The 19683-nt window shown below is 40.0% G+C and overlaps 1 protein-coding gene across 2 annotated transcripts; it reads right to left on the minus strand.

Moving 5' to 3' along the window:
• Positions 1 to 13583: 13583 nt before the first annotated feature.
• LOC107759258 (uncharacterized) lies at positions 13584 to 18400 on the minus strand. Of its 2 annotated transcripts, none has more exons than XM_016577143.2 (5): positions 18242 to 18400; positions 16382 to 16796; positions 14539 to 15018; positions 14006 to 14203; positions 13584 to 13867 (listed from the first exon to the last, which is right to left on the minus strand). In XM_016577143.2, the coding sequence occupies exons 2-5, from the start codon at positions 16692 to 16694 to the stop codon at positions 13833 to 13835; spliced, it is 1026 nt and encodes a 341-aa protein (XP_016432629.1). In that variant the 5' UTR covers positions 16695 to 16796; positions 18242 to 18400; the 3' UTR covers positions 13584 to 13832. The 2 variants fall into 2 exon arrangements, with proteins under 2 accessions (XP_016432629.1, XP_016432628.1); XM_016577142.2 differs by having other exon boundaries at positions 13584 to 13895.
• Positions 18401 to 19683: the final 1283 nt, after the last annotated feature.

Consider the following 19683-nt stretch of genomic DNA (forward strand, 5'->3'; position numbering starts at 1 on the left):
TTTATAATGGAATTTGGTATTTAAAACCTATGTTAGGAAATGGCTTATTGTTAAAGGAAAAAGGGTTGTGATTCATTGATTGGTTGGCTTTCCTAGTAATGTGATAGGTGCATCACAACTGGTATTCGGGGTCGTGACAAGTTGGTATCAGAGCCTAGGTTACATAGGTCTCGCGAGTCATGAGCCGGTTTAGTATAGTCTCGCGGATCGGTATGGAGACGTCTGTATTTATCCTCGAGAGGTTGCAGAACCTTTAGGAAAATCTTCAAATTCTTGAAATTCTTGTCGTGCGAACTTGTTGATCCGAATACTAAACTTATGTTAATCCGTTCTCTCATAGATGGTGAGGACACGTGCTACCGGGGGGGGGTGGACGACCACTAGTTGGGGCCACCAGAGGCCGAGGATGCGGTCGAGGCTGTGGTAGGGGAAGAGCAGTTAGGGCAGCACCTGCAGATCCACCAGTTGCCCCAGTTCAGAATCAGGTCCCAGTTGTGAACGCTACAACAGCACCAGCTATGCCCATTGTGATTCCAGGCCTTCAGGAGGCTTTAGCTCAAATCTTATTAGTGTGTACCGGTTTGGCTCAAGTGGTTTCAGTTACTACGGCCGCACCTACTTCTCAGGCCGGGGGAGGCACCCAGACTCATATTGCTCGCACACCTGAGCAGGTTATGTAGGGACTCCAGACACCGGGGGCACCTCTAGCCCAGCCGGTTGCACCAGCTCAGGAGTTTGTGGTACCAGTTATACCAGACGACGAGCAGCGTCGACTAGAGAGGTTTGGTAGGCTCAAGCCTCTGACTTTTAGCAGTGCAGAGGGCGAGGATGCACAGGGGTTCTTGGATAAGTGTCAGAGGATGCTTCATACAACGGGGATCCTAGAGACCAGTGGTGTAGCTTTTACCACCTTTTAGTTTTCTGGGGTTGCCTTCACTTAGTGGGAGGCATATGAGAGGCGTAGGCTTGTTGGTGCAGCGCCCCTTACTTGGCAGCAGTTCTCTGTTCTCTTTCTGGAGAAGTATGTGCCACAGTCTCACCGAGAGGAGCTGCATAGGCAGTTTGAGCAGTTGCATCAGGGAGAGATGACTGTGACGCAGTATGAGATGTGGTTCTCTGAGTTAGCCCGTCATGCGGTTTGGTTGGTTCCTACAGATCGAGAGAGGATTATGAGGTTTGTTGATGGTCTCACATATCAGCTTCGGATTCTCATGACTAGGGAGAGGGTGACAGGTGCTACTTTTGAGGAGGTTGTTGACATCGCCCATGATATTGAGATGGTTTGCTGCCAGGAGCAAGAGGAGAGGGAGGCCAAGAGGTCTCGGGGATATGGTAGCTTTAGTGGTGCTCTTTTGAGGGGTCAGTTCCAGTAGGGCAGAGGTCGTCCCTTCAGACAAGCTCATTCAGCTCGCCCAGGGTATCGTGGGGCATCATCGGGTCATGGTTCTCACAGTTCTCACAAGGGTCACTCATCACTTAGTGCCCTCCCAGCCCAGAGTTCGTCCCGTTCTCCATCAGTGCAGGGTTCTTCCATGCCAGGCCTTTCTACTGGTCATTTCGATGATAGGGGTTCCCTTCAGTCCCCATCTTCAGCAATGGGGAGTTGTTATGAGTGCGGAGAGTTTGGGCATATAAGGAGGCAGTGTCCTCGTCTTCATGATGGTCAATCTCAGCAAAGGGGTCAGCCCTCGACTTCTGCTCCAGTTACTTCACCACCCGCCCAACCAGCTAGGGGTGGAGGTCAGTCAGCCAGGGGTCGCCCTAGAGAGGGAGGTCGATTAGGTGGTGGTCAGGCTCGTTTCTATGCTCTCCTAGGTAGATCAGATGTTGCTGCTTCAGATGTTGTGATTTCAATTATTGTTTCAGTCTACAACAGAGATGCCTCTGTATTATTTGATCCCGGTTCCACCTTTTCTTATGTGTCATCACACTTTGCCCGTCATCTAGATACACCCCGTGAATTTTTTGTTTCACATGTTCATGTATCTACCCCAGTGGGCGATACTGTTGTTGTAGACTGTGTGTAATGGTCGTGTATGGTAACTACTGGGGGTCTGGAGACCCGAGTGGATATGTTATTACTTTGCATGGTGGATTTTGATATCATCTTGGGCATGGACTGGTTATCTCCGTGTCGTGCTATTTTGGATTTTCATGCCAAGACAGTCATATTAGTTATACCGGGTGTGCCACGGATTGAGTGGCGAGGTTTGACTGACTATGTTCCCAGTAGAGTGATCTCATTCTTGAAGGTTCGGCGTATGGTTGGGAAGGTATATCTTTCGTATCTAGCCTTTGTGAGGGATGTCGGTGTTGAGACTCCTAGTATTGATTATGTTCCAGTTGTGAGGGATTTTCCCGATGTGTTTCCTGCAGACCTGTTGGGCATGCCACCAGACAGAGACATTGATTTTGGTATTGACCTGGTGTCGGGCACTCAGCCCATTTCTATTCCGCCGTATCGCATGACACCAGCGGAGTTGAAGGAATTAAAAGGACAACTTCAGGAGCTCCTTGATAAGGGGTTCATTTGGCCTAGTGTGTCACCTTGGGGTGCGCCGATTCTATTTGTAAAGAAAAAGGATGGCATTATGAGGATGTGCATTGATTATAGGCAATTGAACAAGGTAACAATTAAGAACAAGTATCATTTGCCTCGCATTGATGATTTATTCGACCAGCTTCAGGGAGCGAGAGTGTTCTCCAAGATTGATCTCCGTTCAAGTTATCACCAGTTGAAGATCAAGGACTCGGTTATTCTTAAGACAGCTTTAAGGACCCGATATGGTCATTATGAGTTCTTGGTGATAACTTTTGGGCTGACTAATGCCCCAACAACGTTCATGCATTTGATGAACAGGGTGTTCCAACCCTATCTCGATTCATTTTTCATAGTCTTCATTGATGATATTCGGGTATATTCGCGTAGTCAGGAGGAGCACACGGAGAATTTGAGAGTTGTGTTGCAGAGATTGAGAAAGGAGAAGCTTTATGCAAAATTCTCCAAGTGTGAGTTTTGGCTTAGTTCAGTGGCTTTCTTAGGGAACGTGATATCTAGCGAGGGTATTCAAGTTGATCCGAAGAAGATAGAGGCAGTTCAGAGTTGGCCAAAACAGTCCTCAGCCACAGATATTTGCAGCTTTCTTAATTTGGCAGGCTATTATCGTCGGTTTGTTCAGGGATTCTCATCTATCTCATCACCCTTGACCAAGCTGACTCAGAAAGGTGTTTCATTTGTATGGTCGGACGAATGCGAGGAGAGCTTTCAGAAGCTCAAGACAGCTTTGACCACAGCTCTAGTGTTAGTTTTGCAATTAGCTTTAGGTTCATATACTGTGTATTGTGATGCTTCGAGAGTTGGTATTGGTTGTGTCTTGATGCAGGAGGGTAGAGTTATTGCTTATTCTTCTCGACAGCTGAAGCCCCATGAGAAGAACTACCCCGTTCATAATTTGGAGTTGGCTGCCATAGTTCACGCATTGAAAATTTTGAGGTATTACTTGTATGGTGTGTCTTGTGAGGTGTTTAGTGATAATCGTAGCCTCCAGCACTTGTTCAAATAGAAAGATCTCAATTTGAGGCAGCGGAGATGGTTGGAGTTGCTTAAGGATTATGATATCACTATATTGTACCATCCAGGAAAAGTCAATGTGGTGGCCGATGCTTTGAGCCGAAAGGCGGTGAGTATGGGGAGTTTGGCATATATTCCAGTTGGGGAGAGACCTCTTGCAGTTGATATTCAAGCCTTGGCCAATCGGTTCGCGAGATTAGATGTTTCGGAGCCCAGTCGGGTATTGGCTTGTGTGGTCTCTCAGTCTTCCTTATATGATCACATTAGAGAGCTCCAATATGATGATCCGCATTTACTTGTCCTTAAGGACAGAGTTCAGCATGATGATGCCAGAGATGTGACCATTGGGGATGATGGGGTGTTGAGGATGTAGGGCCGGATTTGTGTGCCCAATGTGGATGGGCTTTGGGAGTTGATTCTGGGGGAGGCTCATAGCTCGCGGTATTCCATTCATCCAGGTGCCGCGAAGATGTATCAGGATCTGAGACAGCACTATTGGTGGAGAAGAATGAAGAAAGATACTGTGGGATTTGTGGATCAGTGTCTCAATGTCAGCAGGTGAAATACGAGCATCAGAGACCGGGTGGTTTGCTTCAGCGGATAGATATTCCCGAGTGAAAGTGGGAGAGTATCACTATAGACTTTGTTGTTGGACTTCCACGGACTTTGAGAAAGTTTGATGCTATTTGGGTGATTGTGGACCGGCTGACCAAGTCCGCGCACTTCATTCCTGTGTGTACTACTTATTCTTCAGAGTGGTTGGCAAAGATCTATATCCAGGAGATTGTTCGGTTGCATGGTATCACCGTTTCCATCATTTCAGATAGGGGCACTCAGTTTACTTTGCAGTTTTGGAGATCTGTGCAGCGAGAGTTGGGTACTCAGGTTGAGTAGAGCACAACTTTTCACCCTCAAACGGATGGACAGTCCGAGCGCACTATTCAGATATTGGAAGACATGTTGTGTGCTTGTGTCACTGATTTAGGAGGATCATAGGATTAGTTTCTACCGCTTGCAGAGTTTGCTTATAACAACAGCTACTAGTCGAGTATTCAGATGGCTCCATATGAGGCTTTGTATGGGAGGCGGTGTATATCTCCAATTGGTTGGTTCGATCCCGGTGAGGCTAGACTATTGGGGATAGACTTGGTGCAGGATGCCTTAAAAGGTAAAGGTGATTCAGGAGAGTCTTCGTACAGCGCAGTCAAGGCAAAAGAGTTATGTTGATATGAAGGTTCGGGATGTGTCCTACATGGTTGGCGAGAAGGTTCTGTTGAAGGTTTCACCCATGAAGGGTGTTATGAGATTTGGAAAGAAAGGGAAATTGAGTCCTCGGTTCATTTGGCCTTTTGAGGTGCTTTGGAGGATTGGGGAGGTGGCTTATGAGCTTGCTTTGCCACCCAGCTTGTCGAGTGTGCACCTAGTATTTCATGTTTCCATGCTCCGGAAGTATATTTGGGACCCGTCTTATGTTTTGGGTTTTAGCACGGTTTAGTTAGATGATAATTTGACTTATGATGTGGAGCCAGTAGCTATTTTGGGTCGACAGGTTCGAAAGTTGAGATCAAAGGATATAGCTTCAGTGAAAGTGTAGTGGAGAGGTCGGCCCATGGAGAAGGCTACCTGGGAGACTGAGCGGGAGATGCAGAGTAGATATCCTCACCTGTTTGAGGCTTCAGGTATGTTTCTTACCTCGTTCGAGGATGAACGTTTGTTTAAGTTGGGGAGGATGTGATGACCCGACCAATCGTCTTATGAGTTAAAGCTCCGTTTCTCCCCATTTCTGCTTTTTTATGCCTTGTTATCCGTGTTTTGTGATATTGGGTTGGTCGAATAGAATTCAGAATGATTTTGGTAAGGTTTGAGACACTTAGTCTCTTGTGAAGAAGGTCAAGTTGGAAAAGTCAACCGGATGTTGACTTATGTGTTAGAGGGCTCAGATGAGAGTTCTGATGGTTCGGTTAGCTTAAGGAGGTGATTTATGACTTAGGAGCATGATCCGAATGAGTTTCGGAGGTTCGGAGTAGATTTAGGCTTGAATTGGCGAAGCTGATATTTTGGCGATTTTCAGTTGGTAGGCGAGATTTTGATATAGATATCAGAATGGAATTCCGAGAGTTGTTGTAGTTCCGTTGTCATTTGGGATGTGTGTGCAAAATTTCAAGTCATTCGGATGTGGTTTGGTTGGGCTTTTGATCAAAAACGGAATTTGGAAGATTTTAGAAAATTTGGCTTGAATCCGATGTGTTTTGGTTGATTTGATGTTATTTGAGGTGTTTTGAAAATTGGTACAAGTTTGAATAAGGTATTAGGATATGTTTGTGCTTTTGGTTGAGGTCCCGAAGGCCTCGGGGTGATTTCGGATGGTTAACGGAAAAGTTTGAACTTTTTACAACTGCTGAAGTTGCTGCTTCTGGTATTTACACACCTGCGGATTGGGGACCGCAGGTGCGATGCCGCATAAGCAGAAGGTTGGCCGCAGAAGCAGAATTTGGAGAAGTTGTCAGGAACCACAGAAGCGGTTGGAATACCGCATCTGCAAGGGCGCAAATGCGAAAAGTTGACCGCAGATGCGGAAAGGGGAGCTTAAGTGATTTCAGTAGAAGCGGAGGAAGAACCGCATATGTGGTACCGCATAAGCGGAAATACAGGCGCAGGTGTGAAAATCCCTGGCCAGAAGATATATATTGTCTTCTTCGCAAAATTTTGCTAAGTTTATCATTTTTGAAGACGGGAAAGAGGCTAAGGCATAGGATTTCGAGAGGAATCAAAGGATATCAACTGGGTAAGTTCCCTAAGCTTAACTACTTGGGATTAATATCATTTTTGCACTGTTTAATCATGGTTTTAGTGGGGATTAAGGAAGAAAAATTGGGGATTAGGGCTTGAGATTAAGAGACATTTAAATGGAGATTTGAGGGGTCATTTGGACTCCGATTTCAGTGTTCTTGATATGTATAGACTCGTGGAGGATAAGGATTCCGTTAAGATTCCGTTGATATAATTTTTATCGAGTTCCGAGACGTGGGCTCGGGGGTCGGGTTTTGGCCAATTTTGAGATTTTTGGTATTATTTGATTGTTTTCGCTTGGGCTTTGTTCCCTTAGCATATTTTGACGTCGTGATTCCGATTTTGGATAGATTCGACAGAGTGGAGGTCGATTCGAATGGAAAAGGTGTTGCGGAATAGTATTTTCACCTGTTTGAGGTAAGTAACTATTGTAAATATGGAACTGAGGGTACAAACCCCAGTATTTGACTTGTTTTGATAAATGCGGTGACGCACATGCTAGGTGACGAGCGTGTGGGCGTCCACCGGTAGGGATTGTGACTTGGTCCATCCCGTAGCGACTATTAAGCCGCGTGTTTGATTTTGAACCTTATGATATTCCGTACTTTAGCTATTCATACTATATTATGGGTTGTATGCCGTGTTTGGGGCCTTGTGCCGACCTGTTGAGACCCTTAGGGGCATTTTTACTGTTTCTCCTCACTTTACTTGTTGAAAACATATCCTCAGTCATATTTTACCCGTTTAAATGTTTAAAACTGGTTTTATCACTCCACTTCTAATTGTGAGGATTGTTTGGGTTGAGTTCCCTAATTTCTATTGTTGTGCGAGGTTGTAAGGTTAATGACTGAGAGAGGTTGAGAACCTAATAGTAAGGATATTATATGTATATATATTATGGATCGGGCTGCACACCGTAGTGATACTTATATAGATCGGGTTGCACGCTGCAACGATATATATATATATATATATATATATATATATATAGGGCCAGAGTGCCGCAGCAATATATGTATTGGATTGGGCTGCACGCCGCAGCGATATGACGTTTGGGCTGTAGGAGCCCCTCCGGAGTCTGTACACCCCCAGTGAGCGCAGTCGACTATAAATTACGGATCGGGCTGAGCGCCGCAGCGGTTACTATGATTTCTATTACTATGAGATACTAATGAGCCAGAGTGCTGAGAGCGAGTATTGGGTGACGAGAGTTGAGTCACGAGTGACTGAGAAGCGGCCCGAGAGGCCATATTCTGAGTGATACCTTGCCTGAGGGGCCCAGTTATGATATTTTTTCTGATTTCACTCTTCTTTTAAAATAATCCACTGTTGGAAAAATTACTAAGAATATGACTTCAAGTGTTTAAACTGAAATTTAATGATTTTGCGACGAAACTGGTTTTTAATTGTGAAGTTGACCTGTTATCCTGTTGTTTTTCTTCAGTTATATGATTTTTTACTGCTCTTCACTGCTTTCAGACCTTATTTACTTTATTTACTTACTGAGTTCACGTTACTCCCTGCACCTTGTGTGCAGATCCAGGTGCCCGGCGTCCGAGTGAGGGTCTTCAGCTGATCCAGTGTTTGACGGGGATTTCAAAGTTGTTGCATGGCGTCCGCAGCCCTGTTTTCTCCTCCCTATCTCATTATCTTTGCGCATTTTCCTAGACTTATGATGTAGTAGTTATTCAGACATGTATTAGAGGCTTTAGACTCGTGACACCAGATATTTGGGACTGTGTAGTTTCCTGTTATTTTACTTCCGCATATTTTATGTTGCTTTAAACGTTTATAATGGAATTTGGTACTTAAAATATGTGTTAGTAAATGGCTTATTGTTAAAGGAAAAAGGATTGTGATTCATTGATTGGTTGGCTTGCCTAGTAATGTGATAGGCGCTATCACGACTGGTATTTGGGGTCGTGACAATGCATAAGCTTTTTGGTAAATTTATGTACTTTCCTCTTAGTTATACATAACAATCCTTGTCGGCTACCCACTTCCTCTACACATGCCACATGGTATGTAAATGAATAGTCATCATTTGGGCTTCATATGGTTGCCACATCATATTTAAGAATTATCCAAATTATTATTAATTACTAACTTCTTAATTAACTTGGTAATTTCCTACTAAACCAATAATTAATCAATTATCCACATATTTAAGAATTATCTCAAATTACTTAAAATACTACTCACTTTTAACACACTTTATATACCTTACTATCATGGTCATGTGGTACCTTGTATGGTACTAGTCCATAAGTACCGGGCATTTTAACTCGGGCCATATTTTATCCCAAAATGTCAAACTTTGACGAAATTTATTTTCTTCAATTTGCTTACCCTCTTAACTTCACGAATTTACTCATCACTTGTTTTAAATAGCATAATGCTTATAATCTCAAAATAATCTCATTCCCGAACTTACGTTGATTAACTTACGACGAAATTTTAGCGTACGAAAATGGGGGACGTGCTATCTCATTTTCGATCTTGTATCAATTTACTTGTGGTGTACTTCCACGTACGAAAACATGGGATGTAACACTCCTAGCATTTTAAGGGCCCATAAAAATGATCTAATGAACAATAGTTATCATTTCGTCATGACCGTTCATCGTTTTTTGGAATTTTAAGGCGATAAAATAGAAATTCAGGACGATTCCATAATTTTTGTGTGTTATGTCCATGCCATCTGCATAAATTCGGGGAGCCGACTCCGAATCTCCTAAAATTTTGCAGGTCCATAAAAATGACCTAATGAACAATAGTCATCGATTCTCCATGATTGTTCCTCGTTTTATGGCGTTTTAGTGTAATAAAATATGAACTCAAGACCTAATGAACTTGATGAATAATAGTCATTGTTTCGCTTCACCTTGTCTGTTACTCATTTTTTGGCGTTTTAGGGCCATAAAATAGGAATTTAGGACAATTCTCGGATTTTCGTATGTTATATTCCATGCCATCTACGGGAATTCGGGCTACCAGCCCCGAATCTACTAAAACCTTGCGGGCTCATAAAAAATAGCATAAATTATAATAGTCATTGATTTGCCCTGATCGTTCCTCATTTTATGGCATTTTAGGGCCATAAAATAGGAATTCAAAACTATTCCTAGATCTTCGTGTGCTATAGTTAATGCCATCTGCATGAATTCATGCATTCAGCTCTGAATCTCCTAAAATTTGTGGATCCATCAAAAACGATCTAATGAACAATAGTAATCGCTTTGCCATGACCGTTCCTCATTTTTTGGCGCTTTAGGGCCATAAAATAAGAATTCAAGATGATTCTCACATTTTCGTGTGCTATAGTCCACGCCATCACATGAATTTGGGCGATCGGCTTCGAATCTCCTACTCCCTCCGTTCCAGTTTATGTGAACCTATTTTTTTTTTTGGTCCATACCAAAAAGAATGACCCCTTGCTATATTTGGAAATAATTTAGCTTAAACTTGTAATTCTACCCTTAGTGAGAAGCTTTTATAACCACATAAATACTCTAGACCCCTTTTTGACTTGTTTAGGACTACAAATTCAAAAAGTCTTTATTTTTTCTTAAACTCCATATTCAGTCAAACAGGTTCACATAAATTGGAACTGAGGGAGTAATATTTTGTGGTCCTATAAAAGATGACCTAATGAACAATAGTCATTGCTTCGCCATGACCCTTCCTCATTTTTTAGCATTTTAGGGCCATAAAAGAGGAATTCAGGACAAGTCTGCATGAATATAGTCGTGTGCTATAGTCCACGCCATCTGCATAAATTTGAGCGACCGGCTCCGAATCTCTTAAAATTTAGCGGGCCCGTATAAATGACTTGATAAACAATAGTCATCGCTTTGCCATGACTGTTCCTCATTTTTTGACATTTTAGAGCCATAAAATAGGAATTCAAGACGATTCCCAGATTTTGTGCTATAGTCTATGCCATCTTTATGAATTGGGGCGACTGGCCTCGAATTCTCTAAAATTTTACAGGTCCATCAAAAACAACCTAATGAATAATTGTCATCACTTCTTCATGACTGTTACTCTTTTTTGGTGTTTTAGGGCTATAAAATAGGAATTCGAGATAATTTTCAGATTTTCGTATGTTATAGTTCATGCCATCTGCAAGAATTCGGACGACCGGCTCCGAATCCCCTATAACTTTTTGCGCCCATAAAAAATGGCTAAAATATTTTTTGATATTTTAGGGTCATAAAATAGGAAGCAGAACAGTTCACACATTTTCGTGTACTATAGTCCATCTACATGAATTCGGGTGATCGGTTCCGAATCTCATAAAATTTTTCGGGCCCCTCAAAAACTACCTAATGAACAATAATCTTCGCTCCATAACCATTCTTCATTTTTGGCGTTTTAGGCCATAAAAAATCCAAGACGATTCTTAGACTTTCGTGTGCTACAATCCACGTCATCTGTATAAATTTAGGCGACCAGTTCTGAATCTGCTAAAAATTTTCAGGCCCCATCAAAGATGACATAATGAACAATAGTCATCGTTTCATCATGATCGTTCCTTGTTTTTAGCATTTTAGTGCCATAAAATAGGAATTCAGGACAATTCCCATATTTTTGAGTGCTAGAGTCCATTCCATTTGCATAAATTCAGGCGACCGGCTCCTAATCTCCTAAAATTTTGCGGTTCCATAAAAAATGACCTAATGAAAATAAGTCATCTCTTTGCGATGACCGTTCCTTGTTTTTAAACAGGAATTCATGATGATTCTTAGATTTTCGTGTGCTATATAGTCCACGTCATCTGCTTGAATTCGGGCGACCGGCTCCAAATTTTCTAAAATTTTACGGGCCCATCTGAAATGACCTAATCAACAATAGTGTCATCACTTCGCCATGGCCGCTTCTCTATTTTGGTATTTTAGGGCCATAAAATAGACATTCAAGATGATTCTTGAATTTTCGTGTGCTATAATCCACGTCATCTGCATGAATTCGGGCGAAAGACCCGAATCTCCTAAAAGATTTGTGGCCATAAAAAACGACCTAATGAACAATAGTTATCGTTTCTCTACGACCGTTCCACGATTTTTGGTGTTTTAGTGCCATAAAAGAAGAATTCAAGACGATTCCCAAATTTTTGTGTGTAGTCCACGCCATCATCATGAATTCGGCAACCGACTCCGAATCTGCTAAAATTTTACGGACCCATAAAAAATGACCTAATGAACAATAGTCATGGCTTCGCCATAGCCATTCCTCGTTTTGGGCGTTATAGAGTCATAAAATAGGAATTCAGGGCGATTCTCAGATTTTTGTGTGTTGTAGTACACGCCATCATCATGAATTCGGGCGACCGGCTCCGAATCTCCTATATCTTGCGGAACCATCAAAAAACTACCTAATGAACAATAGTCATCGCTTCACCATGATTGTTTCTCGTTTTTTTGTATTTTAGTGCCACAAAATAGGAATTCAGGATGATTCCCAAATTTTCTTGTGCTATAGTCCACGCCATCTTTATGAATTCGGGCGATGAGTTTTGCATTGCCAAATATTTTGTAGGCCCATCATAAGATGAACAATAGTCATGGATTTGCCATGATTGTTCCACGTTTTTTGGCATTTTAGGGAAAAAACATAGGATCTCACGACGATTTTCGATTTTTCGTATGCTAATGTTCACGCTATCTTCATGAATTTGAGCGACGGGCTTCGAATCGTCAAAAAATTTTGGGCCCATTAATAAACCTAATGAACAATAGTTATTATTTCGCCATGACCATTCCTCATTTTTTGGTGTTTTAGGGCCATAAAATAGGAATTGAGGACGATTTCCAATTTTCCGTGTGCTAATGTTCACACCATCTTCATGAACTCGGGCGACGGGCTCCGAATCGCCTAAAATTCAGTGGGCCAATAAGAAACGACCTAAAGAACAATAGTCATCGCTTCTCCATGTTCTTTGTATTTTGGCATTTCAGGGCCATAAAATTGGTATTCAGGATGATTTCAAATCTTCTGTGTGCTAGTGTCCAAGGTTCATAGGAAACGGCGTAGCGACCAATACTCATTGCTTCGCTATGACTTTCGAGTTTATTTTCTAGCACTTTGTGGTCATGCAACATAAATTTATGATTATATATACTTTTTCGTGTGTATTAGTACATGCTTATTTTGTAGAATTTTTTTTACGGACTTTGATTGGCCTGAAATTTCGTAAGTCGATAGGAAACGGCCTACTGACAATACTCATTATTTTCCCATGATTTTCGAGCTCATTTTGTGGCATTTCAAGGGCATGTAACACGAATTTATGATTATACCTACTTTTTCATGTGCAATAGTACATGTTGATTTTATAGAATCTTTTTGACGGACTCCAATTGGTCTAAAATACCTTAGGTCCATGGGAAACAACTTAGTGACCAATATTCATTGTTTCGCCATGACTAATGTTGCTTTTTGGCAATTTGGGTTTATTTTTTAGGGTTTTGAGGTCGTGCAATACAAATTTATGACTATATTCACTTTTTGGTGTGTATTAGTATATGTTGATTTTGTAGAATTTTTTTTACGGACATTGATTAGCCTGAAATTTTGTAGTAACATAGAAAACGACCTTGTGACCAATACTCATTGGTTCCCCATGACTTTCGAGTTCATTTTATGGCATTTCGAGATCATGCTATACTTTATGATTATATTCACTTTCTCGCGTGTATTAGTACATGCTGATTTTGTAGAAGTTTATTAACGGACTCCGATTGACCTGAATTTTTGTAGGTCAATAGGAAACGGCCTAATGACCAATACTCATTGCTTCGCCATGACTTTCGAGGTTATTTTATGGCGTTTCATGGTCATGCAACACGAATTTGTGATTATATCAACTTTTTGGTGACGGACTCCGATTGGTCTAAACTTTTTTAGGTCCATAGAAAACGGTCTAGTGAGCAATACTCATTGCATCACATGACTAACGTTGCCTTTTGACGTTTCGAATTTTTTTTTTTTTTTGGTGTTTTGGGGACATGCAACACGATATTATATACTTTATGCTGCTGTATTTTCAATAGTCATATTAAGGCAGATTTTGGCGTCATGAAACATCTAGAAATGCATGCAACACAAAATCAACTATGGTCAAGTGCTATGACGTTAAATTACTCAAAGAGGCATGTTCCTAATTTGTATAAATAGGAAATGGAGGAAGTAAAAAACCATGCCAAAACTGAAGCTCTGAAAACTTTTAATAAGCATGTAAAATCCTGGAAATAATCTTGAGAAATTGGCCTCAATATATTGCTATTTCTAAATTGACAAAAATAAATTGAACTAAAATGAGCAGCTGAAATTGAAGAAAGACTTTATTCTGCATGTCATCTCGAGGCTTTCCAACGCTTCACAAAATGAGAGTTTTCGGCAAAAACGGTGACCCACCCGAGCTGGTTAGATGCGTGGGACAAAGGGCTTGTAGTATCTGCTAGAGCGGCTACACAGTCGAAAGGGAAGGAGACCATAAGGGATCTGTACAGTTGGCAAAATTTACTTGAAGCTGCTTCAAGAATGCCCCCAACAAATTTGATTTGAGAATCCGGAAGAAAGGAGACGGGACTCATAATACTCAAGACATGCAACTGAGACAAAAATAGCATGGAGGATCACCTGAGTTTTCTTCAGGGGCAATTCCATCCAAGCATACACTGTGAAAAGAATGACCACACGGCAAAATAGCAACATTTGGGAGAACCGAAGGTTCAACATCATCATAATATCCGTCTACATATTCATCAGGCATGTACAACAGATCATTTTCGCATAGTGGGCACGTGATTCCAGAAGATTCAAATGTTTCATCCGGACCTGCAGTGTACAGATTATTGATTAGCAATGCACTAAAGCAGAAAAAACTGAAATGCATATGCTGCCGAACACTGTGTTTATCCCGATAAGGGCAGCACAAGAAAGATTATGCCATTGAAATCATCGTTGTTGTGCACATTCCAGAAAAAAGTAAGCATATTAACTCGCCATAACATTTATAGTATGACTGGATCTATATATCTACCAACCAGTAAATTTAGGATCGCTTATGTTCTGTAAGCCCATCTATCCCATTTGCTTAAGATTAAAGCGCAGCTTTCCTACCCTAGATAGTGGTCTCGGAACACTAAGAAGAGATAAAATTTTGGACATACCTTCCCATATAATATGGTGGATAGGCTCTTCATTAATTCTTAAAGGCTCCTTGGTACTTGTGGACGATTTAGACTGCCTGATGGAAGTAGGGATCCTTGTCTTTCCCACCGAATTCTGGTTGAGGGTCCTTTTTTGCGAAAGGTCTGAAGTTGGAGCCTTTTGAAATTTGGACTGATGGACAAGAGCTTTGCCCTGCATCTTTTGATGCGAAAGCTGGGTCTTAGATGAAGTCTTCTGAAGTTCAGAGCTCTTTGTATGTCTAGGTGTTGGTTGTGATTGATGGATAGAAGTCTGGATTGGAGTTATTTCCTGTAGGACTTGAGACGCGGCCGCTGAAATCTTCTTGATTTTCTTAGCTACAGGAGGCAAGGGTGGTCTTCCAGGAGCAGGAGTATCTTTCACTTGGCTTGTCTTAATTGCTTCTGATTCCGAACCTTTTTTTAACCTTGTCTTCATTTGCGGGACTTGGACTGTATGATCTGTCAGAAGTAGTAATCAATGTAAGAAATCTCATGAAGCAATAGTTGGAACAAAAAGTATATGGATCCTCTAAAATAAGGGAAAGGAGTACTTTTCATGCTGATACTAAAATTTTACTCCTTCCGTCCCGAAAAGGATGATATTTTCCAATTTCGAGAGTCAAACTTCTTAACTTTGACCATGAATTCGAACATAGAATCTTTAAGTTTTTTAAAGTAAAATTTATATATTTGGAAACTACATAAAAAGTACTATAAGTCACAATAATTAACAATTCAAAATATTTAAAAAGGTATATGAAAAAGCCGTAGTCAAAGAACAACTTGTTTGACTCTCGAAATCAGAATTCATTTGCAGAAAAAGTATATGTTCTAATGCATTATATAGGTTTCATCAGTAACCTTCAAATCTAAGAAGCAGTATAAGTACTCCAGATAACTTATAATATTCCAAATAATTTGTCCCTAGTTTGGCTCTATACTAAACCAAATGGCAAAAACGCATATAATGCTTAGCCACAACCTCAAATACCATATCATTCATGTAGCCCCTCAATATGAACTCTAGCCATTAATTAAGAATATCTGTCTACGTTGTCGACGCCTGACATGAACAATTCAGTCAGAGACCCGAGGGATGAATAACGGAACATACATCAAGACTGAAGGAATTATAGGAATGTCTCTCTTTATCATGGAAGTAAGCTCCAGTTCCATATCAGTAAAGCAATCTGAAATAGCGCCGGTCTCACAACCAAAGATATTGAGCGCCAAAGAAGGCTTAACAGTCAAAGTATCTGACCCCCCTTATTTATAGGTAAGAGAGAGGAATTGAGTCCAATCTCTTTTCTATCTTATGCGAGGTAGGGGAGGGAGAGAAACGAGAGCAAGAGCATTAATCTTAGTTAACTTGCAGGGACCAAAATAAAATGGGGGAAATTATTCATTACGTGTCATTTTACATGGAGATACTCACAAGTTACAATGTAATCTTACTGGCTTCTCTTATACCAAAAACGAGTATATGCCTTTTTCACTAATCTAGTTGGCTGCTCACTACATGGACTTGAAAATTTAAAAAAATAAAAGATAATAAAGAGACAAGCCACAAAACCATGAGGAAAACGTGAAAGCATATCCAAACCAGATTTAGATTATCCTCGGCCATTTGAAAATCTTATTATAATTAACTAAGATTAGAAAAGGAAATTGGTCGTGTGGACATAGGTACTTGACTCAAGGAGTTCCTCACAATCTTCTTTTGCTAATATTGGAATCAATATTAGCAAAAAGTCATGCTTTATCAAAGTATATTGTTCTTCATCCAGAGGAGGACATGAAAGGAAAGAAAATTTAGTGTTACCATTTTGCTTTTCTGTATTAGTTTTTCTAGAAGAACTAATTGTAGGTGCGGAAAATGAACTTCTATTCCTTGTCTCAGCACTCCTCAACTCCGGTGTACTTTCTGTTTCTTTTCCACACAATACTTTTGTGCTAAAAGCAAGTGATGAATTCTTCTTTAGATTATGGGTGGTGTCCTTCTTGCTAGATAAAACAGGAGATCTCCGAACAGATGACACTGAAGTAGGAACTGGGGCTTCTAACCGCTTTTCCTCAACTTTACTACAGATGGAGCCATTCGTTTTACATTTCCGACTTAAAGGGCCGCCAACCATATTTGATGATCAGATGAACTTGAAATTAGCTTCGTCCAACGAAGAAGCTAATGCAAAGCGGCAAATCACCTCAGCAACAAAGGCCCTCCATTTATTGTGCTACTGCAATAACCACAACAATAGGTCACACCTGCTGAAATGTAAAACGATACCATCTATAACACATGCACGTTATGCACACTGCAAAGCGTCCATACATAGATTATAGATAAATCTAGTGATGAAAAGTTGTCCAACCGACAGTAAATTTTTCTCTCTATTAACTTTATCCACTGATAAATACTGTTACCAATTTAATAAATTAAACTACCATAAATAACCAAAAGGCCAAAAGGGTCACCATAAAGCATGTGAGTTTAAATAGGACCTGTCTACATTAACTATATCCACCAATAAATCCTATTCCCAGCTTATTACACCTAAAACTCACAGAAATAACTGAAACAGTCACCATAAAAACATACAACAACAACAACAAACCCAGTGTAATCCCACATGTGGGGTCCGGGGAGGGTAGTACGTGTACAGCCTTACCCCTACCTTGTGAAGGTAGAGAGGTTGTTTTTGATAGACCCTCAAAACAGGGGAAGCATAGTCACATCCCTTGTTGAAAGGAAAACAATAGTGTATAAACCATGGAAAAAACAATAACACGACATATTACCAAAAACAGTGGGATAACACGAAAACTGAAGCAAAAGAAACGGTCACCATAAAAACATATGAGAATTATATAGAACCTGTCCGGCAATCTCTATTAACAATATCCACCAATTAATCGTATTCTCAGTTTATTACACTTACCGGTCATTTGATTGATGGGTTAGTTAAACAGGGATTGTAATGCATAGATTGTTTGTACGGAGATTTTTATGTCGAGAATAAATAATAGTGGGGATTGTTATACGGTGATTAGATAATACAGGGATTGTTTTTAGGGCATTTTTGGCTTTAGATGCTCTTATACACGTATTGCTTATTCCGCCTTCTATTACGTATAAAATAATACATAGATTCCTATATAACTTATACCTCTATTAGCTATACAACATTTGATTTTCGGTATTAAAATACGCATGATGTATGAGTTTAATACTGGAATCATATAAAGTTCCACCAAGATTAACTTGCAATGCAGGGTTGTGTACTTCATACCAAACACTATGTAAAACAATACGAATTTTTATACCAGGATTATTTTTGCTTATATACTTGTAATTTGTAACCAAACGGCCACTTAATACTTCCACAAATTAATGAAAAACTCATTACACCTGACATGTAGTAGTAACTAATATCTACAGCAACACACAAGCTAACAAACCTTAAAAACACAATTAAAAAAATCAAATAAACCTAAAAAAAAAAAATCAAGAACGCCATATGGGTGTCTAAAAAATACGAAGAAACATCGAAAACTCAAATACCCAGAAGACGATATTTGAAAAAAAATCCGAAAACAAGAAATTAACAATAGAATAAAACCAGTATGAACAGCATAATCAATTCTTGATTCATCTACAAATATATATAGAACAAGTATGCACCTGTTGTTAAGGAACTGAAAGAGTAATTAAGAGACACTAATTAGGGTTAAAGGGGGTGTGAATATAAGAAAAAAAAAGACAAAATTTTGAAGAGGGGCGGTGGATTGAGAAGAAAGAAAGAGGGATTTGAAATTCAGAGGTTTGTTTTTGGGGCAAAGAGTGGTAAAATTGGCTTTTAAAGGTTTTGGTTGTGGGGTCCATTATTTATGTGGAATATTTTCTAAATAATTGAGTTAACCTAACCGACATAGAGAAATTAAAAATAAAAATAATTTCAAAAACACTAGTTGGCTTAATATCGGGGAAAAAATTAGTTGGCTTAATATTTTAGATGAAAAGTTTCTTTAATGTTAATTATTAGCTGGCAAACGCAAATGGCTAGAATTTCTTGGTAATATTAATTTTCTTTTTTACAAATAGAAAAATCCAAAAAAAGGTCTATTCGATGCTGCATTCATCCAGGATTTACGGAAGGGTCGCACCCTAAGGGGGTACAATGTAAGAAGCCTACCTTAATGCAAGCAACGTGGCTCGGCTCGAACCCGTAATCTATAGGTCATACAAAAACAAGTTGACTGTTGCTTCAAGGCTCCCCTTCAAATAGAAAAATCCAGATGTATGACAATAACCATTAGGTCAAATAGAATTGATTTCGTAATACTATAATTTGAAGTCACATGCATTGATGGTCTAAAAATGTATTTACACAATCATATCACTTAGGATAGTTACAACTATGAACTCAAGAATAATGAGAGGAAGAAAAGGCTTTTAGTGAGATTGAAATCTTACACTTAAATTGTGACTTTTAAAAGCTTTGTTACCTTTAACATATATCAGAAATTGTACTAGGTGTGAATAATTTTCTTCTTTTTTCAAATTACTAAAATGGCCACCAATTTCAATCCAGTAAGGTGTTTGCTTCTTCACCTTACTGAAAAGTAAAAACAACACTTGACTCCTCTAGTTAATAGCCAAACATTCAGCTGCCACAACAAATAATTAATAACTCAACATATTCAATAAAATAAAAAGGATAAATGGACAAGCACTAGGCACTAAACAAGGTTTTTCACAACAAAGTCCAGCTAAAATAAAAGATCAAAGGCACCAACCACCAATGAGTGTGGTGCGACTTGCCCTTAACTAGACATCTCGAATTCAATAAGGGGCGTTCAGACCTTCGAAATAACTCCTCATAGGGAGCATTATCCCTTTTAGTGGGGCTTACATCACACGAATCCGGATTAGTCGGGCCTGCAAATCTCATGACGATGATGCCATGAGCTATAATCAAACATTTGATAAAGCCATAAAGGCACTACCAAAAGAAGGATTCAACAACAAAAAAAAACTTTGTATAATCCCAAGAGTGGGGTCTGGGGAGGGTAGTGTGTATGCAGACCTTACCCTTACCTTGAGGGTAGAGAGGCTGTTTCCGA

This window comes from Nicotiana tabacum, chromosome 9 (assembly GCF_000715075.1).
Source record: "Nicotiana tabacum cultivar K326 chromosome 9, ASM71507v2, whole genome shotgun sequence".
NCBI lineage: Eukaryota > Viridiplantae > Streptophyta > Magnoliopsida > Solanales > Solanaceae > Nicotiana > Nicotiana tabacum.

What these genes read in the sequence shown, in the direction of transcription:
- LOC107759258 (XM_016577142.2), bottom strand. Translation starts at nt 16,694, where the DNA reads ATGGTTGGCGGCCCTTTAAGTCGGAAATGTAAAACGAATGGCTCCATC. An exon ending in TAATACAGAAAAGCAAAATG is followed by an intron (nt 15,019 to 16,381) that starts GTAACACTAAAT and finishes TACTTCTGACAG; the next exon opens with ATCATACAGTCCAAGTCCCG. An exon ending in CCACCATATTATATGGGAAG is followed by an intron (nt 14,204 to 14,538) that starts GTATGTCCAAAA and finishes TGTACACTGCAG; the next exon opens with GTCCGGATGAAACATTTGAA.